This window comes from Vombatus ursinus, unplaced genomic scaffold (genome assembly GCF_900497805.2).
Source record: "Vombatus ursinus unplaced genomic scaffold, bare-nosed wombat genome assembly UNPS02014786.1, whole genome shotgun sequence".
Taxonomy (NCBI): Eukaryota; Metazoa; Chordata; class Mammalia; order Diprotodontia; family Vombatidae; genus Vombatus; species Vombatus ursinus.
This window is the reverse complement of record NW_020954564.1, coordinates 45732584-45759315: the sequence shown is the minus strand read 5'-3', so window position 1 is coordinate 45759315 and position 26732 is coordinate 45732584. Positions and strand designations below refer to the sequence as shown.

The window sequence follows — 26732 nt, the reverse complement described above, 5'->3', positions numbered from 1 at the left end:
ATAGATGAGAAAACTGAGGTCATGAGAATTTACATGACTTAACTTAAAGTCAAACAGATAGTAGTAAGCAGCTTTGGGCTCAGTGTCTCTGACTCCAAATCCTTCCCATGAATTTGTTCTGTTTGGACCTATTTTTAATATGAAATTTACATGTATCATGCTTATTAAAATTTGAGATTTTTTTAATAATCAGGAACTGTAGTTTCATATTTAAAGCCATAGAATTATTGTGTTAGAACTAGAAAGAACCTTAGAACGGACTCTTTGTTGGGGAAGGGACTTAGAGTTCTGCTAGTACAACCCCCTCGTGTTATAGATCAAAGAAACTGAGACTGGGAATCATAGCACTGTTTACATTATTTCTATTCTAATTAGTGGCTGTAGAACAAGACCTTGACACTATTCAGAAAAGTTGTGAGAGACTTTAAACATATTGTTGGGATATTCCTTTTTCCTTAAGAGGCAGTATGTCAATTGAATTAATAAAAAATTTGACAGTAACTTTATGTTCAGTTGAAGAGTTAGGCTATAAAATTGCTTATTTGATCAATGCTTTTTCCTTACAGAAGAGATAGATAGTTTGGTGCATAACTGTAATGTAGATTTTGAATTTAACTAGGTATTTGAAATCATTTACTTATTCAACAGATATATTAAGTGCTTTCTATGTTTCAGGCACTTATGTTTGGCACCAGGAACACACAGACAAAAATGAAATAGGCCCTATTTTCAAGGAGTTATATTTCTATAGCTCTTTATAATTTACAAAATGCAAAGATCACTAGAACTCTGTGAGCTATATAGAGCAAATATTATTGCCTCTATGTTATATATGGAAAAATTGAGGCACAGAGAATGAATTGCCCAAGTCACACAACCAGTAAGTATCAAAGCCAAGTCCCCTGACTCCAAATCCTATGTTTACTCCACTGCACCATGCTTAAATTGGAGTAAAAAAAATTGTTCTTCCTGTTTTTATACTTAGGAAATTGTTCATCAGTATCCTTGGTGATAATTAAAATTTAAAGAACTTCTAATTTAGACTACTAAATAGGTGTCTATTGATCAATATTTTAAACTTCTGTTAACTTCAAAATGGTGTCCTCTTTTTAAAAGTAGAAATGACTAAAAGTAGACATTTCTAATAAAATCAAGCTTGTAGGTGTTTGTATCTTTTTATTTTTAATTTTGCTTTTAAGACGGTCAGTTGTCTTAAAGATAGGTTTTTTTTCCTTCTTTTTAGTTGTTTTATAGACATTACAAGTAGAAGACCTTCAGGGCCAGTCCATCTTTATGCCTGTTTGAATAGAGAAAATTTTACAGGTTGGATTGTAGCATTTCAGGGCTTAGAACTGTGATCCACATAGTAGTGCATCTTCATTTAAAAAAGAGTGAGATAATCAAATCTCTTTTTGTCTCTCTCCTGTTGATCCATCAGTGTATCCATTTGAATCTCAAAAACATAGAATATTAGAGCTGGAAAGTGACTTTAGATCATAGAATCTTAGAAAATGGAACATAGAACGTTAAAGATGGAAGAGAGTCTAAAGCATAGATTGTTATAAATTGCTTATTCCTTTTGTGGACAAAAAGAACTTGTCCACATTTCCCATTAGCCCTCTTTGTATTGTGTCCTGATAGAGGATCACTTTTCCAATAAGTCATAAAGAAATACCTTTTGCTTGCTGGCATGATCATTACCATCTTGTTTGTACATTGATTTCAAATATTTTTCTTTTTCTTTTGAACTGTTAATAACTTATTGAAATTTCTTAAATATCAACTCTTGATTTTTTTTTAAGAGGACGCAGAAAGCAATCATGAACTTTTTAAAAAAGAGTTTAATCATGGTATTATGCATGTGTGTGTGAATGTTCAAATATACATGTAAGGATATATGTGTGCTCTCTAGCTGCCAAACTCACTTATTTTTTGTTTATCAGTTTCAATAAAGCAAAGCAAATAAAGAAAGTACATGTTAATAATGTTGATAACCCTTGCAGGATCTCCCTTCCCCCTTTCAGGACGAAACAGTATAGCTTTCTCATTATTAAGGATCCTAATTAACTTCAGTGAATCTAGCCTTCAAAGTTTTGCTTCCAGACAGGACTCTATAATGGTGTAAAAATTATAAATTTAAAACCCTTCACCTAGTTTTGTGACTAGATGAGAGAACCATCCTTCTAGAAAGAAGAATAGAGTTTAGTGCCCTGTTTCCCACCTTTTCAAGACTATAATGACTTCACTTGCTGATTTCTTTGCCTGCATAATTAGGGAGAATGCAAAGTTGAGTGAGAAATCATCTTGAGAGATATGTGTATCCCATTTGCAAATATACTAACTGCTGGATGATGGATTGCATCCTCAGTAGCTTGAGGTTTGGTGTGTGAATTTTTTTCATTCCTTTCATTATACTGTGGAAACAGAAGTTTCATAGAACTGTGGGATTATAAGGTTGGAAAGGGTCTTAAAGATCATCTAGTTCAGCTGCCAAAGCCAGTGTGCATAGGGGAAAAGTACTGGATTTGGAGTTAGAGGATCTGGGTTTGACTTTCACCTCTGATAGATATTACCTAGTGATCTTAGGAGAGTCATTTAACATTTCTGCCTTTAGTTTCTTCATCTGTAAAGTGAAGGGGGTTGGACTAAATGACCTCAGATTTTATGACCAGTACACGAAGCAGGAATACCCTCTGCAACGTTGCTGATAAGTATTCATCTAACCTCTGCTTGAGGGTGGGGTATTCACTAACTCTTAAAGCATCCTGTTCTACTTCTGGACATTTCTAGTTATTAAGAAATTATTTTTACATTGAATCAAAATCTGCTTCTTTTGTACAATCTTTCTTACATTAAAGCCGATAAGGATATTAGATACCCAAAGATGGCGATCATTTAATTTCCTCATACATAAGATGAAAGAGTTGGGCTGGAATATCTCTCAGGTCTGTTTTAGCTCTCCACTCTATAATCCTACCTTCTCCCAAGTTTTCTCCATGCTCAACATGCCTAATTTTTTCAACCAGTCCACCTATGGCCGTATTTCAAGACCTTTCACCATCCTCATTGATCTCTCTTGGACAGACTTTCCAGCTTGTTATTGTTTTTCTTAAAATGTGGTGCCCAGACTGGTCAGATAATGTGCTTTAGATATGATTTAACTAGGGCAAAGGATAAGAGCATTGCTGTTGCTTCCCTTGTTCTGGATACTGTACTTCTGTTATTATATTCTAATTGGTTGATACATCACACTCTTGACACATCAAATTTTATTGTAATAAATACATAGCTTAAAGGCAGTGTATTAGCAAAGTAATTGGCACCAAAAGTCTGCATTTGAATCCTTGTTCTGCTGCTCAGTGAGTAGGGGCCAGCCGCTGCACCTGTGTAGATTTCAGTTTCCTCAACTGTATAATACCAGTGATACCTGTACTACTTATCTCCAGGGAAATGTGAGGAAGGGATATAAATAGTAAAGTGCCTCATAGAAATGGGAGTTGCAGATACTTGTAAATCTTCCTTCTTTTTTTTCCCCCTTCTCTCTCTTTGCTTCCTGTTCTGGCTTCTTCCCACTTCAATGATTGTCTGTTTTGTGGGTGGGCGGGGGAAGGCCCTTTTGGAAATTGCCTATTTCATAAATTGTCTTGTGACACAAAGGGGTTGAATGCTGTATCCTTGTCTCATTTATTTTGAAAACTTTGCTATGGAACTCAACTTAATCAATGAGCCCACTGTTGCCTCCAATAAGTTATGTGTTGGCCGTATTGATTGAGGGGGATTTTAGCAAACCCGTGCGGGGTTTATAATGTCAGCAGTGTTTTGATTATGAAAAGAGTTGGAACCTGGGGACATGGAACCAGGTGGTGTATGTCCTAAAGCCAGTAGTGACATGGTGGGCTGCCTTTCCCTTGGGATCTAGTTCATGCTCTGCACTTTAACTGTGGTGACTGGAAGCTATAGATTCACTTTTTTTGGGGGGGGGGGGGCTCATTAAAATGTTAAGAAATCAAACTGCACATAAAAAAGCCTTGTGAAAATATAAATTCTGGAATTGATCCTGGAAACTGGCGGATGCTGCCCTTCTCCTTTGCTCATACTACCTCTCCCCACCCCACCCTGACAATTGGTTCATTTCCATTTCATCTGTGTAGCACATAGGATCATAACATGTTAGAGCTAACAGAAGTCCTTTACTCTCACCCCCTTATTTTACAAATAGGGGATTTGAGTCTCGTAGAGGGGAAGTGATTTGCCAACAGCTACAAAAGTAGTAAGATTCCAGTCCTGGGCTTTTGACTCCAAATTCAGTTCTCTTTCTACTCTACCACACTGCTCAAAGACACAGGTTTTATAAAAAGGAGTGCATGTAATTGGTTGATAGAGGACATTTTCTAAGCAAAACAATCAATAAGGTCGCTTAGAGACTGTCTGTATCACATTGAAAGCAGGGCTTTGGTGTATTATTTGAAGAGTAGCACTTTCCATATAAAAGTGTTATCATATTTTCTAGAGGGGGGAGGATGAGAAAGGTATTCGTTCAGTGGCTCAGTCTTGCCTTTGACGCTAACAATTTATGTACTTGGGCCTCTTATTTTCATTCTCTGGGCCTATGTCCCCTTCTCTGTGAAATCATTGTGTTAGACTCGATGATCTCTAAGTTCTCTTCTGTCCATGGCATTCACTCCATGGTCTCAGGTCACTTTTAATATTTTCTGTTCTAAGGTCCCTTCTAACTATAACATGATTATCCTGTTTAACAGGAAACACAAAATATACTTTAGCATAAATAACCACTCCTTTTCTTTTTGATATATAATGATGACAGCTAGTTATATATACATATATATATACATACATACTCATATGAGTATATATGTATAATTTCCAGTTTAATATCCATTAAACACAAGAAGACTTTGAAACTGTGCTGACCAAACTAAAAGCTCACTTTTTGGCTGAAAGAGTGATTTCTTAGTGGGAGATTACTTAGTTGATCTCAGAGTTCATCCATATAGGTAGATACTCCCTCCATTCTCGTTGATTGCAACCTATCATCTGCAATCTTCATTCTTGTCCTCTGTAAAATCCTCTATAGGACATCTACCCATCTCCTGGAGGCCTTCCTCTTTTTTTTTTTTTTAATTTTGTGGGGACTTTGATTTGTTCCTATGTTGTCCTGTGTTTTCCCTATATGATGACCCCATTTTCTTCTCTGATCATATATTTTTTGGCTGATAACTTTCACATTGAGAGGTAGCTGTGGTACAGTGCGTAGAGAACAAGCTTTGGAGTTAAGAGCACCTGGGTTCAAGACCCACCTTCAACCACTATTGACTGCATTATCCTAGAGCAAATCATTGAAACTCTTAGTGGCCCAGGCAACTCTTCCAATACTTTAAGTTGTTCATCATGGAGGGCTTTTCTTTAACAGGAGTTCCCTTCTGAGATGAAATGAGAGAGGGAGAGGGAAAGAGATGATGTTAGCATTTTTTTACACCACTTCCTACATACAAGACATTGTTAGTCATATGTTACAGCTCATTTAATGCTGTCTGGGTCTCTCCATTACCTTAGAGTTATAGATTACATTTACAAATGAAAGATTATATTTTGAAAAATGCTTTTTATGCCATGTTATAGAATGAGTGACCTAAAGAGTTCCTTTGAGATCATCTAGTCATAAAGTCCTATATTTAGAGCTGGAAAGGAGAAGGGAATTTAGAGACCATCTAGTCTCTCCTCTTGTTTTACAGATGAGAAAACTGAAGCAAGGATGGGGTAGTGATTAAGTGGGAGTGCTGGGAGTAGAGTTTGTGTCTTATTTCTTCATCTAGTATTCGTCCATTGTAGCATGCTAACATGTAGCTCTCTTCTGGAAGATAGACCTAGGAAGGAAGGAAGGAAAGAAGGAAGCAAGCATTTATTAAGTACATACTATGTGCCGGGCACTGTGCTAAACACTTTAAAAATATTATCTCATTTGATTTTCACAGCAATCCTGGGAGATAGTTGCTATGATTGTCCCCATTTTACAGTTGAAGAACTGAGACAGACTGAGTAGTTAACTGACTTGCTCAGGATCACACAGCTAGTAAATGTCTGAAGTTGAATTTGAACTCAGGTTTTCCTTACTTCAGGTCCACTGCTCTGTCCACTGAGCCACTTTACTATGTCTAAGTTAGGCAGCCTCAGGGTTGTTATTCATCAGTGGACTTGATGGTGAAACTGTGAAATGGAGAGAATAGACTTTTGAATAGTGACATACAGTTAACAAACATTTATTAAGTGCTTGCTGTGCTGTAGGTGTGGCACTTTAGCACTGGAGATATAAAGAAAGGTAAAAATGCAATCCCTGCCTCAAAGGGCTAACATTCTAGTGGGGAAAACAAAATGCGGAAAATTGTACATGTAAGACATGTGCAGTGTAAACAGAATGCAATCTTAGAGACAAGGCACTAGCAGTGGTGGTGGTAGGGAACTGGAAATGCCTCCTGCAGCAGATAAGGTTTGATTTGAGTCTTGAAGGAAGCCAAGGAAGTGAGGAGGTAGAAGTGAGAAGGGAAAACATCCCAGGCATGGAGGATGGTTAGTGCAAATGTAGAATCAGGAGATGTTATGTCATGGTGAGGAATGGCAAGTAGGTCAGTGTAACTGGGTTAGAGAATGTGTGGAGGGAAGTAGAATGTAAGAAGACTAGAAAGGTAGGTAGTGCCATATCTGAGGAGTTTTTAAATGCCAAACAGAGGACTTTATAGTTAGCTCTGGGGGTAATAAGGAGCTACTGGATATCACTGAGCAATGAGATGCCTTGGTTGGATCTGTGTCTTATGAAAATCACTTTGGCAGCTGTGTGGAAGATGGATTGGAGTGGGAAGCATATTGAGACAGAGAGACTGACCAGAAGGCCTTTGTAGTAGGCGAGAGAAGAGGTGATGAGAGCTTGCACCAGGGTGGGCTGTGTGAGTGGAAAGAAGGAGCCCTATGTGAGAGAGGTTGTGAAGAGAGAAATGATGAGCCTTGGCAAAAGATTGGGTATGTGGAGTTGTGTGAGAGAGAGTAATTGAGGATGACTGAAGTTGCTAGCCAGGGTACTGATCAGGGACCGTTGCTTCTGTGCCACTATCTTTCCTTTGACTTCCTCTATCTTTTTGACATCAGAAAGTGTGATGTTGCTATGTAAGGTGAAGACAGGTAATGTAATGGATAGAATGCTAGACTTGGAGTCAGGAATACCTGGATTCAGATCCCATCTCTGATGTTTAGTAACTAGTCACTTAATTTTCCTGAACCTCAGGCAGCTTTCTTGGGTGAGTTACTTGACTGATGAAATTACAGATCCCTGATGTCTTGACATTTGTAGCTGTTATGTTTTAGAAAGTCTTAAAGCTGGGCCTGTTAACTACCTATTGAATCTACTTTAGGGTAAAATGTAGTAGTCATGGGATTTCTTCATCTGAGATATCTTTGAAGCATTTTTATCAGTAAAGCTCCAACTTAAAATGGAAAAGTCATTTTTGCATTTGTCACTTTTTGGTGGTAGAGGAGATCAGTTTCTGTGGTTTGTATACCTTTGGTAGCACATGTGTTTGAATTTTACAGACTATTTGGTAAATATCCTAAAGTGGTTTCATTTAAAATATACTTTTTGAAGTAAATTTGATTCTGAGGTAAAAAGAGGACTCTTTTTTTTGTTTAAATTATAATTTTTTTGGTTTAAATTATTGGGAGGATGTATGCATAGGATAAGGGTGTTAGTGGGTCTAGGGCCCTGAAGACTTTAAAGTGAACGTTTCTCTCTCTGCTCTACTAGTTGTCTGAATAATGCCCTTATTGGCTAGGAAAACTCCTTTATTCCTGTGTGTAGTAGTCTTAGAATCACAGAGTTAGAAGAATGTTCAAACATAGAATACAAGAGTATTCAAGCTGAAAGGAATCAAACACTGTGATGGTATGCACATGGTAGGGAAGTATCCTAGTGTCTTGATTCTAAGCAAAATAAGGTCAAAGTTCACATATTAGGGTCCAAGATCCCAGGGGCAGAATCTAAATTCTGCTGGGAGGGGAATGAGGAGCAGGACTAGAGTACAGGTGGAAAATGGAGTGTGGTGTACATGGAATAGCAAGGAAACAACAGTATGGTTGGAATAGTAGGTTTGTAGAAGAGAGTTATGTTCAAGAAGACCAGAAAGAGAGAAAAGGCTAGGTTATGAAGCATTTTAAGTGCCAATTAAAGGAGGTTATATTAGATGCTAGAGGTAATAAGGATCTACCGGAGTTTGGGGGCGGGGGGTGGGGTGGGTTGTGACCTGATGATATTTGTGCTTTAGGAACATAGAATATTACAAGTTGCTCGGAACTACATGGAGAATGTTTTTGGCAGAACTGTCCAGGACTCTGCTTCTCCTTAATTCCAGTCCTAAGCAGTCTCTTCTGTGTGAGCTAGATGGTGATTAATCTTTAAACAGAAGACATCCTCTTTTAAAATAGCACATAGGCTATTACAGACATCATAGCTCAGATATGACTAGTGTACAGATACAGCAATTTAGACTATATTGAGAAAACTTTTTCTTTGTTATTCATTCTAATCAAAGTTCATTTAGTGTTGGCTTTCATTTCTTAACAGTGGTACAATTAATGCAGTCCCCATCTAACAATGTTAAAGAATAGAATATTCTCAATTGAATTATGTAGGAGGAATATGCTCTGGCAGGGAAAGCCAAAGTGCTTTCTGCTTCATTGAGTAGACGATTAGATTGATGTGAGTTTCTTTCTTGAGTGATAGAACTGGTTTTAAAACTAAATGAAGCGAGCATCATCAATCCAGTTAGCATTGATAACTCATTATTATTGGTTGGAAAAGGGCTACATTTGTAACCTGATCTTTACTTCATCACGCTGACAGATTTGGACTTAGTTAAGGCAGGCTTGTTTCAACTTAGACAGACCCAAGACAAAGTCATAAAAATGTGCTCACCATTTTGTCCTGAAATTTGTGAGCAGAAAAGGCTGGAGTGCAAAGCAGATTCATGAAAGGGATACACATGTAATTTTTATAACATTTGAGTTAATGAATTTTTAATGGTGTCAATGAGGCTTTTCATTTAAGTTAAGCTAAACTAGAACAATTTTGTTTGTCACAAGAGGTTGTCTAAGTAACTTTTGTGCCTTTTATATGATAGGCACTAAAAGATCTGATCTTTTTTGGTTCCATGTTCAACTATTCTATCTACTAAGGACTCTTCTAGATCTCTCTGACAGTATAAGGACCCATGTTTTAATATTCAGTTTTATGTTCTAACATTCTATGTTTTAAAGCTTCCAAGTCTAATGTTTTATGTTCTAACACACTGTATTCATGCATTCCATTTGAGGCCAACATTCTGTGTTTTATGGTATGATGCTCTGTGGCCCAGTCTTCCTTCTGGCACTAACATTCTCTGACTCTGACACTTTTACTGAGGAAAGGTTTTCTTTCCAAAGAATGAGGAGTTTTGAAATACCACTCCACCTTTCCATTCTCTACTCTTTTTTTTTTCCATTCTCTACTCTTTCTGAAGAATATATTTAGTGTTTCCTACCTACATATTTCGAAAGGTCATTTAAACTAATAGTTTACTTTGATTATTTGATAAACTGGGAATGTGTAAACAAGGACAAGTACAGTGGTGTCATTAAGAAAAACAACTTGAAAATGTTACAGTTTGATGCCAAAATAAATTGGTGACAAAGAGAAACTTTCACCCAAAACTAAGCAAATAGAGGTTGTAATGGAGGAAAAGATTGAGTACATTCAGGAAAAATGATCTCTGAGAATGATTGGTTTTATCTCTTTCTTGTTATTGGTTCTATTGATGTTGGGAAGCGGTTCCTAATCCCAGACCCCTCTGTTCCTAGGTAACAGGCAAAAATGGTGCCAGCAGAAGTGGTCCTGCCAGGCCAAGCCCATGTGGTTTGGTGTTATTCAGTCTGATCCATATGGTCATGCTGAAGATGGTCCCTTGAGGGGTGTTAACACTCAGCCATGCAAACTCCTCCCTCCCTTTGGAGCTTTGCTGCCGGGCCCCTGCTGCTTGCCCATGTGTGAATCTTGATTAATTTTTCATTTTTAATGAAGTTTGATCATGTTTATTATTTCACATGATTGACTGCCCAGTCCTCCTCCCCATGTAATTGATAAAGCTCATATTTCTTCATCTGTCTCAGATTTCTTCAGGGGTAGAGTTGTAAGATTGGGCGCTTGTGGTTAATGTTAGATTTATTGCTCCCATTAGATGTATAAATTATCTCTTTTTCTCTCCACAGGAAGTTCTACAGACTTTGACCAAGTTTTGTTTCCCCTTCTGTGTGGACAGGTAGTGTTAGATTTTTAAACTTTACAAGAGAGAAAAAAAAAACACTTGTCAATAAAACTGCTATGGAGAATGAAAACCATGCTATTTGTAACATTCTGTCTGTTTAACTATGATTTAAAGCACCTATGTGCCGGGGAGAGTTGCAATATCCTCTTTCCTGGGGATTTTATGGGCACCATCAAAAAGTTTAAAAGTTTTAACTGTGCATTGGTAGAGGAGCGTGAGATAGTGGGAAGAGTCCTACACTGGGAGGCAAAAAGATCTACAATTGATTTCATAGCTAATGTGCTATGTGACCTTGGTCCAGTAATTTTCCCTCTGTAGGTTTCAGTTTCCTTATCTGCAAAATGAAGATTAAATTATAGTATGAATAATAACAGTGAAGAAGAAGCAGTGGTATAGTAGCAAGAGCTTACAATTTGGAGACGTAGGTTCAAATTCTAACTCAGCCACTCTTTGTCTTTGGGACTTTGCCTAAGTCACTTAAACTCTCTGGGCCTCAGTTTCCTCATCTGGAAAATGAGGGTACTGGATTACATGATCTTTAAGACTCTGTCAAGTTCTAAACCCTGTAACTATTTTATTCTTATAATAATAACTTACATAATAATGCTTTAAGGTGTACACATTCCCCTTCCCCCCTTAAAAACACTGAAGTAATAATGGCAGGATGATTATCCTCATTTTACAAGTAAGGAAACTGAGACCCAGAAGTGAATTTATTTGCCCAAGTTCACGTAACTTGTGAGTGTTAGAGTCACGAGTTGAACCCAGTTCTTTTTGACTCCCGGCCCAGTGCTTTTTCACTGTACCATGCTGCTGTTTGGTCATCTCTAAAGTTTCTTCTGGTTCTATGAATGAAAGATTTTTTAATTTAATTTCAGTACCAAACTTAAACCACTGAATTAGCATGGTTGGAGTTTAATTCTGCAATTTACTCTATGTGCATTATATTAAACATGTAAATTTTATTATAGAAATTCATGCATTTTGGATATAATATATGTGTATATATGTGGGGGATGAAGGGAGGGGGGAAAGAGAGAGGCAGAGAGAAGAATAAGGAAGAGGAGGAGGAGAAAGAGAGGAATGGGGGAGAGACAAAGGGGGGGGAGGAGGAGAAGGAGGGAGGCAATATGTGTATATTAAGTAAACAGAAATTATAGGTGCATCAAATTTAAAGATGCTTGACTTCTCCTGAAATGGAGTGATCCCTCTCCATTCTTGATATGGTGGATCAGATAGACAGCCTCAAGTGGTGATCAGGGCACTGCACTTGGAGGAAAGTGACTCAGATTCAAGTCTTAGGTTCTGCTTCCTTTTGTTAATTGTATAACTTTGGGCAAGTCACTTTCTCCTCACCTGTTTAAATGAGGAAGTCACACTAGCTGATCTTTATGGCATCTTCTGGCTCTGACGCATTCTGTAATTCTGTGACATATATTGTTAAGTCATAATTTGGATCTTGATCAGATGCCTAATTTAACTCAACAAAGTGTCTCCAATGTAGACAACACTGTGTCTGGTGTTGGAGATATAAAGATGAAATGACCCAGCCACTGCTCCCAATTAGCTTGCAGTCTACTGGCAGAGGTGGATGAGACATGTACACACATAACTGTGAGGAACAGTTAAATGTGGTCAGTACAAAAGAGACATTCAAGCTCAAGACCATAAGAAGTTTTAAGAAGAAAGGCATATTCCCACCTGGGGGAAATTAGGTAAGGATTCCTAGGCCAGTCAGTGCACATGTAGACACCATTAAATGAAAAATTTGCATTCATTTTAAGATGAGTAAAACAAATTTCTCTTCCTTCTTGTGTCTTTTAACCAAGCCAAGCAGATTATATTTGCTTGTTGGCTTCTATTTAATGTAAATTTCCTGTTTATTTGTATTAACCAGCGATATGTTTTATTATTGTGGGACATAGAGTATATTCTAGTAGAGTCAGAGAGTAATGCCCTAGTGGATTCTTTTAGAAAAAAGTTTTCCTAGTCATTCCTGTGTCCTTTTTCCTTTTCTACCATAGTAAACACTAGTGCAGTTTATTAATCTTTCCAAAAAAGTAGGACTTGCCCAATCATTGCTAAATAGAGAAGTGATGACTTGTAAGGAAACTTAATAGTCCATATGTGAAAAATATATGTTACAAATCATGGTGATCATATACTTGTAGGGAATAATGGAGCTGGCATTTTTAAGAATTTAGTTGGATTTTTAATAAAGAAAAACAGTTCAAATATGACTTTCTGTTAAATGGAAATCCATTTTGGGAGGATTTTTTTCCCATGGCTATTATTTTTAAATTAATATTTTAAAACTAGAGACAGCACATGGCATAGTGGATTGAGTACTGATATTGGAATTAAGAAGACATAGCTTAAAATCCCATCTCTGACATTTACTGTCATATGGCTGTGGGCAAATCACTTAACCACCCAGAGCTTTAAGCAACTCTCTAAGATTCTATATCATAGGCCATGATCTGTGTTGGTAGAGGGATCTCCCACACTGATGAAACCATAGGTATTTTTAAACTAATAGGACAGTAGTATGATTCAGGGGACAGAATGCTGAACTTGGATTTTAGATGCCAATTCTATCCGTGGTTCTGCAACTGTGTTACTTTGTGGCCTTGGCTAAATCACTTTACTTCTCCAGGACTCAGTTTGCCCATCTTTAAAATGAGATTAGACTCTACAGTCTCTAAGGGCCTTCCAGGTCTTACGCTCTGTATTCTAATATTCTCTGTTTTATGTTAAAACATTCTAAGTTCTAAAGCCCCTTACTATAACATTCTGGGTTTTAATATTCTATATACTAAGTTCAGAGTGCTGATAATTCCTTCACATGCATAATTTGGGGACAGAAATGTTACTCTAGTGATAGAGTTTAATCTTTTACAATAGTTTTACTGAGATCTCTTTCACCTTAAGTGTGATGAAATGTTCTTCTGGTTAAAATAAAATATTTTTGGGAACCTAAAAGGAACATTGTATTTGAGTCCCCCCTTTCTGTTCCCAGATTTAAACTTTTACAAAATTTAATATAGTCTAATTTAATCTAGTTTAGTTTACACTGGCAATACTAATAAATTAGTTCCTTTTCAAGAAATACAAAGACTTTAATGCCAGTATTTTCTCCTTAAGTATCAGTAGTACAATTTGTACTGCAAGTGAATATTTTAGCCCAGTTTGTCTCTGACCAGAGTCTAAGCATCACAGGTGCTGGTTTTATTATTGTGGGACATAGAGTATATTCTAGTAGAGTCAGAGAGTAATGCCCTAGTGGGTTCTTTTAGAAAAAAGTTTTCCTAGTCATTCCTGTGTCCTTTTTCCTTTTCTACCATAGTAAACACTAGTGCAGTTTATTAATCTTTCCAAAAAAGTAGGACTTGCCCAATCATTGCTAAATAGAGAAGTGATAACTTGTAAGGAAACTTAATAGTCCATAGGATATTTGAGTAAGAATGGACCTTACAGCATAGGGCATCAGAGCTGGAAAGGGCTTTAGAGATCATCTATGCCAATACCTCCTATTTTATAGGTGGGGAAACTATGGCCTGGGGAGATACCTCTCTGGAAGGAAGTTAGTGTTAGAATAAGGTATAGAACTGAATCCTCTCTATACACAATTAAGGTTTTCAAATATATGAGGGCTTGTCCTCTGAAAGGAGGATTAGTCTTTTTTAGCTTGATCATAGAGAGAAAAACTAGGAGCAATGGGTAGAAATTATAGGGAGGCGGATTTCAGTGTTAGCAAGATTTTTTGAACAGATATAGCTGTAACAGATAATAGCATGAAATAGGTCGTCTCCAGGATTAGTCATTTCCCCAACATTAGAAATGTCCAAAATGAGGCTAGATAACCATTTGTGGGTCTGTAGAAGGGGTTTATACTTTGCGACCTTCTAGCTCTGAGGTTCTATAAAATTGCCTGTTAATTAAAATTCTAAAATTCCCAGATATTAGAATTTTTGTCTGACTAAGCACCTAGTACAATGCCTTGTACTTAGGAACCTAAGAAATGGGTTTTTTTTAGAAATTAAATCTTCCTTGTCATTTTAATATTTTTCTATTTAAAACCAGGAATTATCAAACAATATAACTTCTTAAAATATATAATTTTGGTATTATTTGTTATTCTCTTATCTTCACATGTTTCTTAGAAATAGATTGGTAGAAGCAACATTCTCTCCATTTGAAAAAAAAATGGTGATAGAAATTACATACTTAAGAACAATTCTTAAATACCTGTTGAACATCTTATATGTGATCAATACTACTCAAAATACAGAAGTATAACATATAACACCTTCCCTTAAAGCACTTAGTTGGGTTGGTGAGACAAAATATAAAGACTATTCAATTCAACTAATAATCATAACTAACAATTATAGCCCTTTGAGTTTAACATCACGTTTTACATATGTTACCTCATTTCATCTTCACAACTTAACAAATATCTGTGAAGCTTGCATTCTTTGATGCACAGTGCTTTGCTGGGCACTAGAGGTGATAAAGAAATAAATAAAAGACTGGGGGTGGGGTGTCTCTGCCCTTATGGAATTCACAACCTCGTAAGGAGATGAGACTCATATAATTATATACCCCATGGGACATGATAAATGCATGAGAGGTAGAGATGTTTTGATATTGGTGGGCTGAAAGTGAGGTGAGTTATTTATGACAGAAGAAATGAGGGAAGGTTTCATGGAAGATGTAGGTAGCATTTGAGCTGACTCTTGAAGAATGAGTAGAATGTTAGTAGGCAGAGATGGCTGAGAGGAAATTCCAAGTACCAGTAACAACATCAGCAAATATGATGTGATGGTAAAGTACATAATGTGCTCTACAGGGATAAAGGGAGATGGCTATGCAACCTTGTATGGAGCATGGAATACATGAAGAGGAATCAGGGGATAAACTGAGAAAGATAGGTCAGAGCTAGGTTGTGGAAAGCCTTAAATGCCAGCCTAAGGACTTTGGACTTTATTCAATCTGCAGATGGTTCTATTATTAAGCCATTCCTGCTTAACAACCCAGGGACAGTGGAAGAAAAGTAGCTGTCACGTGGGATTCAGTACATTGGCCCACATATAACTGCTCCATAAATGTTTGGTGATGATGACTTGGCTAACGTGGACCTTGTCTGTCATGTGATACCTGGAATCCAACTGTTTCATCCACATGGTCCATGCCTCTGCATTCCATTTATATACTATACCTGGAAGCTTCTTCAAGATTTAATGAAATGCTTCTGGAGGAGACAGAAATAACCATCACTTGGCAGGCAGCATGAAGGTTAGATTCTGTGGTTTGAATAAACATTGCTTTTCTTTCTTGTTCTTCATGTTGACATGGACTTTGAAGATACATTAGAGGGTGTAGGATAGTGTTGACTTTATCCTTAAAAGATTGTTTTTGGAGATATTCCTATTTTTGGTTTTGGTTCTTTTGACTTGTTGAAAGTTAGGGTCCAATTGAGTTCAGAATTGCTGATCTACTTGGGGCATCTACAGTAGAATTGTTTAAAAAAAAAACAACAACTTTATGAAGAAATTTTATCCTGAAAAATTGTTAAAGTTTAAGGATTGAGAAAGCATGAAAGAATATAGTACTAGAGTGAAGTTGTTGGTTCTCCTAGCTCTGCCACTAACTTTAAGTAAATCAATTTTAGGGTTTTTTTAAATATGTAAAATGAGGGGTTTATACTAAATGATCTCTAAGGTCCTATGAGCTATTAACCTATCTTTGTTTTAAGATCTCTCCCAATTGCAATGTGTCTGTGTCTTAAATGTCTTCTTGAGCTTTAAAATTTTTTATGTATTTTTTTATGTTCTGTGTTAGTTCTACGTTCTCAAGGCCTTGGAATTCTGACACTCTTTGTTTTCTGTACTAAATTTCCTTTCAGCTCTAATTCTCTATGTTCTTTATTCTCATATTCTGTGTTATAAGGTCCCTTATAACTCTAACATTCTATGATCATTTGATTACTGTAAGATAAAGAATTGCTGCTGAAGTTGAGGATAAACACAAACACAGTAACTATTAAGAAATCAGATCCTTTTTCCAAAGTAGTCATCATGGAGAAATATCTAATATTATTATAGTCTATATCAACAAGTGGAAAGATGAATCAGTCCTCTGCCTTGCAGAAATCTTTAAGAGCTTTGTTTGACAGGGACTTCCTGACTATAAGTTAACTGGAAGTTACCCAAGGAGATATATCTTAAAATATAATGGTTTTGAGCTTTGTCATTTGGTGATATGTTTGTTACCCAGCTGTTCATTAGCATACAACCAATCAGTCTGTAAAAGTAAGGGTCCCTCTGTAAGCCATGGAACTGTCTAAAATGCCCTTTCTCTTTCAATTAGATGTCTGACTAGCAACTATTGTTAATCAAAAGCTCAATACCTATATAAAAGAAATACAACCAGAGGTTGAGCACCTTCTCCTGGCTGATCTATTCAAGTAGCCAGGACTCAAATGGAAGAGGTGTCTCCCATAGGAGAAAAGATAAGCCAAACAAAGAACTTTTAGGAACATACAATGTCAGAGCTGAAAGGAACCTCACAGGTTATCTGGTCCAATCCATTGATTTTTATTAGTAAGGAAACCAAAGCTTAGAGAAGAGTGACTACTCTGTGAAGCTTAGTTAATGACAGAGCCAGAACTAAGATTCATGTCTCCCAATTTCAAGTTTAGTATTTTCTCTGTTATACTATGATCCTGTAATGCTTCTTGTCTTGAATGAATGAATGAATCCTTTTGAAGTCTCAGATAACCAAGCAATAAAATAGTTGCACTTTCCACATTCTTGGTTTTATTATTATTGTTATTTGTGAATACGAAGGAGGATCTTTATGAAAGTCCTACTTTCATGCCTTATTGTAGCTTGAGGATAGTGTCCAACTTTCTAGTCATGTGAGCATGATCAGATAATTTTTGAGCTTCGGTTTCCTCTTCTGTAAAATGGGAATAATAATATTTTCATGACTTCCTTTATAATAGTGTTAAAGAAAACACTTTATAAATGTAAAGTACTATGGAAGTGTATAGTTATTATTCCTCCACTAAAACCTTATTGTTGAAGTCTGGAGGTGACCTTGGAGGTAATGCCAAAGAGGACAAGCTCCTTTAAGTTCTACCAACCTTCAGTAGTATGGGATCCCTGTCCTTGGAGCTGCTAGTGCTTTTTCTCTTTAAGGTTACCTTGTATGGATCATGTGAATAACTATAAACATGTGTTCTTCTCCATTTGAATGTAAAATTCTTGAGAGCAGGGACTGTTTTTACTTTCTTTATCTTCCTAGAGCTTAATGTAATGGTTGGCACATAGCTAGAGGTTAATGAATACTTGTTGATTGATTGAGTGATAGACTGTGTGTCTATTACCAGAGGACCAGCCTAGCTAAATGAAGAGAGATTCATTACCAGAATATTGACCATTAGGGGATGATTTTTTTTTTTTGGCGACAGCAAATTAAGTCATGAGAAAATTGTTATCTGTATCAGTGGGAGAAGTACCTATGCTGATGATATCTGAAGTATTTTGCATAGATTTTTTTTACAATAACATATTTTCTATAACACTACATTTTACAAAATACTTTAACCAGGATCTTACAGTTACAACATAAAACAACTCTTTGAGGTAGGTAGTGTAGATTATATTATCTCCATTTTACCAAGGAGAAAACTGAGGCTTTGAGAAGGGAAGTTAGTTGCCCCATGCCACACAGATACAGAATTAAAAATTGAACCCAGATATTTTTGAATCCCCAAGGTCAGGATTAGTCCATCTTATTGCTAGAACCTACCACTTACAAATTCTCTTTATATCCTGTCTTTTTTTTTTCTTTAAGGATTAAAAGACAGGTAATTATAACAGTTCTCATTTATGTAATACCTTAAGGTTTACAAAGCACCTTCTACCCTATAGTTCTGTGAGGTTAGTAGGGCAAATATAGTCATCTCCCTTTGACAGATGAAAAACCTGAATCCTGGAGGAGAAAAGTGACTTGCCTAGTTACATGACTAGTAAATGGTGGAGCTGGGATTTGAACCCTGGTCTTCTGCCAGTACTTTCCACTCTACATACTGCTGCTCATACTCGGACTAAGGACTGGATGGGCATTTGCAAGGCACCAAGTATTTAAATATGACAAATTCCAACCAAGGCATTTGCAAGGCACCAAGTATTTAAATATGACACATACCTTTTTGGAATGGTAGCTGAACCTGTATATTTTAACTATCTTAGAACCTGAAGCCTGGAGTAAAACTCATGAAGGTACATAATTTGTGAGATCACAAAGCATTACCTTATAAAAAGCTGGGGTGCATTTGTAACTTAGAATTTTTCTGACCTGTTGTGCAAAATAATTCAATCATATGAGCCTTCCCCTCCCCCAAGTGAGCCTTGCTTTCGTCCCCAATCACTTTAATTATGTGAGCTTGAATCTCGTTTCTCACACATCCTCAGCTCTCAACCTTGTTAAAATTAATCATATAATCCTTCTTTAAAACATAGTATTAAGTCACCATAGTAACATCGCATCCAAGCTTTATAGATAAAACATAACAGTCACAAGAAGGTAGCATTGGGTGTCCCCTCAACAGCTCTGTAACTTTTATAGAAATGTGTTTCTTCTCTTGGCTTGTTCAGGGTGGAGGATAGCATTACTTACACCTGTTTTATTACCATGTTCCTTTTAAATTGCTACCTTGTTTCTGTTCATATTCTTGGTTAAACCTGGCAGAAGAAAGTATTTTCCTTTCCTTCTGAATTATTTTCTTGGCCTCAGCAATCAATCTCCCGACAATATAATTTTCCCCCTTCAAATTGAAATAGGACCTCTCCCTAGACCTTTGTCGTGGGAAAATCTTGTTAAAGTGATGATGATAATGGTAGTGGTGGTGGTAGTGATAATGAAAATGATGGTGATGATGATAATGATGGGGGGAATGGGGATGGTGATAAACATTTGGGCTTTACGTTCTTTTAGATGAAAAAGATTTACAAAATACTTTTTTGCCCGTAACGTTCTAGAGACCCAGTGAGATATACTAGAACCCTGGACAAAGGCAGAGGACCATATGATTTAGAGCTGGAGGGGTCCAGGTCTAACCCTTTATTTGTAGGTAAAGAAGCTAAAACCCAGAGATGGGAAGGAATTTACGCAAGATTAACCAGGTAGTAAGTAGTAAGCTAGGATTCAAAACCAGATTCTGTGGCTACACATCTAGGACTTTTCCCACCACCCCACTTATACATGCTAGGTTAGAAGACCCTGGTTGGAATCCCAGCTTTGTTACCTACTACCCATGTAGAAGTGTGCAAGTCACTTTCCTCCTCTGAGCCTGTTTCATCATCTGTAGACTGGTTCTAATAATATTTCTACTCCTAGACAGGTGAGAAGTATATTCTGTAAACCTTAGAGGCCTACAGAAATGGCAGTGGTTGTCATTCTGCTTCATCTTGACCATAACCCTGGATGGTTGGTGAACAATTCCTTTTCCTACAGTACCTTAAGCTTTGCAAAATGCTTTCCTCATAAGACCACCAGTAGCACAAATATTTTATTTTAAAAATGAGGCAATCAAGACTTAAAAGATCGGGAAGTGCCTTTGCCCAGGGTTACATAGCTAATATGTGTCAGAGCTGGAATTAACCTAGGACTCCAAGTCTTAACACTTTTTTGACTAGCCAGGTGGTCTTTCTTTTTTGTAACCATAGAGCTCTATATAAATGTGAACTGCTGCTATTATTATCATATCCTAGCAACAACACAGTGAGGCAGGAAATATAAGTACTATTATCCCCATTCGACTGATGAGCAAATAGAGGTTCAGACTTGTTCAGTAGAGTTGGTACTTGAACTCTCCTGACTCAAATGTTGGGCTTTCTCCATTAACCCACATTTGCTGGCAGAGTTAGAGGCTATTGGTGTTTGGTGCCTCTAGTATGACGTTGCCAAATAGAACTTGCTACATCAGACCCATTAAAGGTGCTCAGGATCCCAAAGGCTCCTTGAGTCTTGATTTACACATATATCTTTCACCGTGGACTTTTCTTTTCTTTCTTTCTTTCCACGAGTGCTATCTTTAGAGAAGACCACTTCAACTATTATTTACCACCTTATCCTAGATAATGGTATTCATTGATTTGCAAAGTGAATTATGGAGAAGAGCATTTCTTTAATCTTAGTACAGAATACATAGACTTATTTTTGATATTTTACATAGGAAAGAAAATGGTTAAGTTTAAAAGCCCATAAATTCCATTGCAAATTTGAAAAAAAAAATCTGTTAATGCTCAAATCTCATCCGGGACATTTGTTGCATTTCAAGAAGCATTTATTAAGCCTCTGCTGTCCTCTCAGGTCTCAGCTAAGGACTCACACCTGTGTGGCAAGGCTCCTCTTAACCCTTATGTTCCAATGTTTCATGTCCTAAAAGCTCTTTTAGAGCTAACATTAAATTCCAGTATTAGAATTTTAAAATAGCTATATGTGTGTTAATTTAAAAATAATTTTTATTGTATTGTGTTAGTTTATAATGTAGTTTATTGGTCATTGTGCTTTTGCTTTTTTTTTTTTTTAAAGAACAGACGTTGCATTCTAATTTTACTTTAAGGCTTATATGTGTGATGTGCTTTTTATTTTTGTTGTAATGCAGTAAAAACATTGCTTTGTTTAATGCTTTCCTATAGCATTGTTTTTCACCATCTTGGAAAGCAGCTTGCATTGTTAAACAATCTGGCTTTTCTAGGCTCCAAAATGAGCTCCTTTGGGCTTCAAAAATCTTACATGGAAAATGGCATTTGGGAAAGCAAATGCTCACCTTGTTCCTTGTATCTGCAAGTGGTTTTACTAAGTAGTCCTAAGCACTTCTAGACATCATTTAGAATCATGTAATCATAAAACATGAAGTAAAGAGTGAGAGAGTTACTGTGGAAGGGAACCTTGGAAAAAAGAATGACAACTGGAAGGGATATTGAAACACAGAATATTTAGGACATTAGAGCTAGAATGGATCTAAAAACATAGACTGTCAGAACTAGAAGAGAACTTAGAACAGTTTTAGAGCTTGAGAGGACTGTAGAACAAAACTAAAATTTATGTAGTGCTTTACATATACAAGATATCTCAAAAGTCTTTATGTAGTTTCAAGTTAGTGAATTTTAGGACTGCACTAAGACTTTTAGGATACCCTGTATTATTGCATTTGATCCTCATAACCCTCTGAAGTAGGTGCCCCATTTCCCCTCATTTTTGCAGTTGAAGAAATTGAGGCTGAGAAGAGTTGAAGTGACTTGCCCAGGACCACAAAATGATAAATATGTAAGGTGGAAGTTCTTCCTTCTTTGGTCTTCCTGATTCCAAGCCCAGTACCTATTCTAACCTTCCTCTTAACATAGAATGCTAGAACTGACAGAAACCTTAGAAATCATATATTCTAATCTGCTCATGTTCCAGATGAGAAAATTGAAACTCCAGGAAATAATTTAACTTGCTTAGGTTATGCTACTAGTTAGTGACAGAGCCTGGAATTGTCTTCTTTCAATTTCAGGTACAGTGATATATTCTTTCCCAAAGGTGGTCCAGGAGATTGACTTCCTTACTAATTTCCCCTCAATTCTGGTGAAAAATGTAAATGTGCAAGTTCATTTAGAGAACCATAGGCCCAGTGAGAAAGGAAATGTTAAAGGTTCAATGACTTGGTTTGATTAGATACTTTTTTTTTTATCATTTAACTGGTTGCACAATTTATTTTCCCTTTGTTCTTTCTTTCCTGTAGCCTTACAGTGAGCCAAGTTGGCCAGAACTTCACATTTGTGCTTACTGACATTGACAGCAAACAGAGGTTTGGCTTCTGCCGCTTATCTTCGGGAGCTAAGAGCTGCTTCTGCATCTTAAGGTAAGGGGAGGTTGGGCTGTGGTTGTTGGCTTGTTCGAAGATGCAGTATTGGGCCCAGCTTTGTTGCGAATGTAATTTAAGTTTTCCAGCTGTTCTCCATCGTTCCCTATCTCATCCCTGCAGGTCACTGCACTTTGGGCAAAGGATTCCAAAATATTGTTCATGTGCTTTTAAGCCTAGGAAGATAATTTTCATTATTTATTTGTATTTAATGCCTTGAATGAAGGAGTCAATGCCTCTAGGTCATGTGTGAAAGTTGGATGACATAGCTCGAGCTCTTCCTGTTATCTTGAGCTGTCAGAAATTATCTTGTTAAGCTTCTTTTTAAACATTTTGTATATGCAGGATTATTAATAAACATGTGTCTGCATCTAAGACTATCTTGCCAATACTGATCATGTCTTCCTCAGTTTCTACAGAAATTCCTCTTGGAGTTCTGTGGTGGTTTTTGATCCCTCCAGGAAGTCTTTCCAAATTTCTTCTCTGTTCTCCTCCCTCCACCTCCATAGTAGTTTGTTTTCACTTCAATAAATAATTTATGTTTTATTTTATATTATAGTTCGATTTGTGTCATATCCCTGATTAGACCATGGTGTTACTGAATGGCAAGGGTCATATTTTGTTTAGATTTTGTATCTCACCCAGAACTGAATGTAGGGCTGTACTTGTAGTAAATAAATGAGGCATTTTAATGTTGGTTGAAACAAATTATTTTGTGATTGTAGGGGACTAAGGTAATACAGTCATAGAATCATTGAAACTTACACTTGAAAGGGATGTGGAGGTCATCTAGTTCTGCTACTCCTTCCTGAGTAATGAGGAATCTAGTCCTTCCAGAAGTAGCTTCTTTCACTTTTTGAAAATCCTTAGTTTTTTTTATATTGGTTTGAATCTGCCCCTCTTCAATTTCAGCCAGTTGTTCTAGTCTTGCTCTCTTTAGATCATCAGACCAAATCTAATCATTCTTCCACATGATAGATCTCCTCCCCAAAAACAAACAAAACCAAAAACATTTCAACAATAACAACTAGAATTGGTGTTCATATAGTGTTTCAAGGTTTGTTTTGCAGACATTGTCTCATTTGACCCTTACAACAGCCCTGTATTTAAAGAACCATCTCTACTGCCATACCCTGGCCCCACCCCCCTTCTCCTGTGCCCTGGGCTAACTATCACCAGTAACTCCAGTGATCCTCAGGTGTCCCGGTTTCCAATCCTCCTTCCATCCTAGGCACCCTCCTCTATTCCCTGGATCTTTGTAAATCTCCATTTGTGTCCTGGCATTCCATTTGTTTGATGCTTGATTTCCTTCTGCCAGTAATGGTCAGAGTGAATTCTAGTGTGGAGGGGCCGTGTGGAAATTGCATTTCAGCACTGCAGGGTGTTCCTGAGGGAGAATTAAAGGTATCCCATACATACCACTCTCCATCTGCCTCTGTTAAATAGGTGTCAGAGGGGCCTGTCTCCTGTCTCTTGCCGCTAACATGGAGCAGCACAGGTCAGGGGAACTTCAACGTGCCCCTGACAAAACCCTGTTACCAAGAACTTGGATGTGGGCCCCTGAAATGAAAGGCCAGACCTTGGGTGAATTCCAGAAAGGGGATGTCTCTCTGGTGTACCAATTCCCCCATTACATTTTATTTTTTCTTCCTATTCCCCTCCCCCTTTCTCTCTCAAACACAGGCACATGTTACACTGGGGACAGGGGGAGTGGAGCTTCTGTGCTTTCAGGTCTCTTAATTTAAAGTGTTAGACATTGATGGTCTTCTGTACAGACTTCTTGCTCATGCCAGAGGTAGCACCGTATATTAGGAAGAGCATTGCACTTGGAATCAGAAGACCTCCCTTAAGATTTTGGCTCCCTATGTGACCATGAGCCATACATCATCTCTCTGAACCCCAGTTTCCTTGTCTGTAAAAGAGTACTAGAATGGAAGTCAAGGGATCTTGGTCTTAACCAGTTGTAATTGATTTTGGCCAGGTCACCATACCTCATTGGTTCATCAATAAAAATATTTGTACTCCCTACTTGTCAGAATTTTTGTAGTGCCTACTGTCATCACTACTACCACCACCACCACCACCACCACCACCACCACCACCACCACCGCTTGGAGTTCTGAAGGAAGCAAGGGATTCTGAGAGGTAGAGGTGAGGAAAAAGTACATTTTAGGCATAGGGTCAGCTACTGAAAAGATAAGGAGAGAGCCAGGAATGATGACCCAGGCCTGTAATCCCTGTTTCTGGGGAGGCTAAAGCTCAGAAGAGATTAGGGGGTTCTGAGCTAAAGTGTGCATAGAATTCAATGTTGACATTAAATTTGGCGTTAGTATGGTGAGTCTCTGGGAGCAGGGGACCACCAGGTTGCCTAAGCAGCAAACCAATCCAGGCTAGAAACAGAACAGGCTTAAAGCTCTGGTGCTGATCAGTAATGAGAGGAGACCTATGAGTAGTCCTTATATTTTTAGTCTGGGTGAGATAGGAAGATCCAATCTTTAAGAAAAAAAAAAATAAAGAAGAGGCATGGAAACAGGAGAGTGTTATGTGTGAGGAACATAAAAATGGCCAGTTTTGTTGGAATATAGGGCATGAATTGGAGTAAATGCAGTGAGACTGGAAAGGTAGATTTTGACCAGATTGTGAAGGGTTTTAAATGCCAAACAGAAGACCTTATATTTAATTATAAAGGCAATAGAGAGCCATTGGAGTGACACAGCCAAACACACACTTTAGGAAAATCATTTTGCAGTTTCATAGAGGATGGATTGAAGAGTTGAGAGATGAAGTAGAGAGACCAAATAAGAGAAGATTGCAATAGGATCTCCAGGTGAGATAATAAACTAGGTTTGTGGCTATTTGAGTAGAGTGAAGAGGACCAATGTGTGAGATAACAAGATTTGGCAGCTGACTAGATATGTGGAGTAAGGGAGAGTAAGAGGCAGGCACCATACCAAACTTTTAAACCAGAATGCCTGGAAGGGTAAAGATATCCTTGACAGAAACAGGGAAGTGTGGAGGAGTAATGGGTTTTAGAGGAAAGTTTGAGTTGCCTCTGCATGCAGTTTGAAATATCCAGTAGCAGTTGGAAATGTATGACTGGAGCTCAGAAGAGATTAGGGCTAGATATTTTCCATTTGCAAGATATTTGTATAGAGATTTAAAACCTATTAAACTCCCTGGGTGAGAGAGTGTAGAGAGAATAGAAGAAGGCCCAGAAAAGAGCTGTGGGGAACACCTGTCCTGGGGGATTGGGAAATGGAGACTAAAAAGGAATGATTAGATAGTAGGGAGAACCAAAAAAAACAAAACAAAACAAAACAAACAGCAAAGTTATAAAAATCCAGAGAAGACATTCTCCTGGAAGAGAAAGGGTCCCAGAGGGCAACCACTGGGTACAAGTTGGAGAAAAAGTCTCAGCAAATGATCTTTGGGTTGAAAGGATCCTTACTATATAGAATGTTATAACACATACTGTTTAAACTGGAAGTTACTATATAAAATAGATTTTAGAGTCACGGAATGATAGACATTTAGAACATAGAATGTTAGAACATACATTGCTAGAGCTAAAAGAGAATTTAGGGATCTATCCAGTCGACTACCCCCTCAAACCCCAATCATTTTACGGAGGAAGGAACTTATACCTAGAGAGGAGAGCCGTGAGATTTAGAGCTCTAAGAGATCTTGGGAGTTAGAATTAAGTGACTTGTCCAAAGTCATACAGCCAGAAAGTAGCAGGACTGGTACTCCAATCTAGGTGCTCTGTCTACAAATATAGTGCTTCTTCTGTGACACTATGATGAACTATTGCTTGTTGGAATTGAGGCATGTTTATATAGATACAGCTATAGATATATGTGAATGTGTGTGTGTGTGTGTGTGTGTATTTATACACACTTATCTAGCATGTCAGGATAGCCAAAGCTTAGAAATTGTCAGGATGAAATCCACTGAATTTTTACATGACTATGCTTGGTTGTCTTTCTGGTGATTTCAGAAAGTATCGCTGTGTCAGCCCTTTTTGGAAGATCAATGTATTTGCCATTCTTTACATAGTATTATTTTTCTGCCCTAGATGGGAAGTTGAATAACCATTTAATCATTTAGGGTATTGTCTTGTTGAACTCTTTAAAAATGAGAAGCAGGATAATTTAGTAATGGAGAGTTAAAAGACCTGGATCCGAGGACCTCCTCACAGCTCTAACTAATTTTGTGACTTTAGTTAAGTCAATTCTCTTCTCTGGGCCCTGATTTCCTCATTTGTAAAATAAGGGACTTGAACTAAATGCTTGTTTCCCCATTGAAAGTTCTGTGTTCTAACATTTTGTGTTTTAAGGTCCCATGAAATTATGACATTCAATTCTAGAATTTTCTTTCTCTTTTTCTTTCTTTCTTTCTTTCTTTCTTTCTTTCTTTCTTTCTTTCTTTCTTTCTTTCTTTCTTTCTTTCTT

At 37.3% G+C, this 26732-nt stretch overlaps 1 protein-coding gene across 4 annotated transcripts in view; it reads left to right on the top strand.

Annotated features, from left to right (window-relative positions):
• LOC114047022 (DENN domain-containing protein 1A-like) overlaps window positions 1-26732 on the top strand; it is a 702955-nt gene that overhangs the window by 192946 nt on the left and 483277 nt on the right. For all 4 annotated transcript variants that reach the window (XM_027867675.1, XM_027867672.1, XM_027867674.1 and 1 more), the window contains 2 exons: window positions 10306-10355; window positions 22162-22281. In XM_027867675.1, the coding sequence (XP_027723476.1) occupies window positions 10306-10355; window positions 22162-22281 (170 nt within the window). The remainder of the gene's footprint in view (window positions 1-10305; window positions 10356-22161; window positions 22282-26732) is intronic.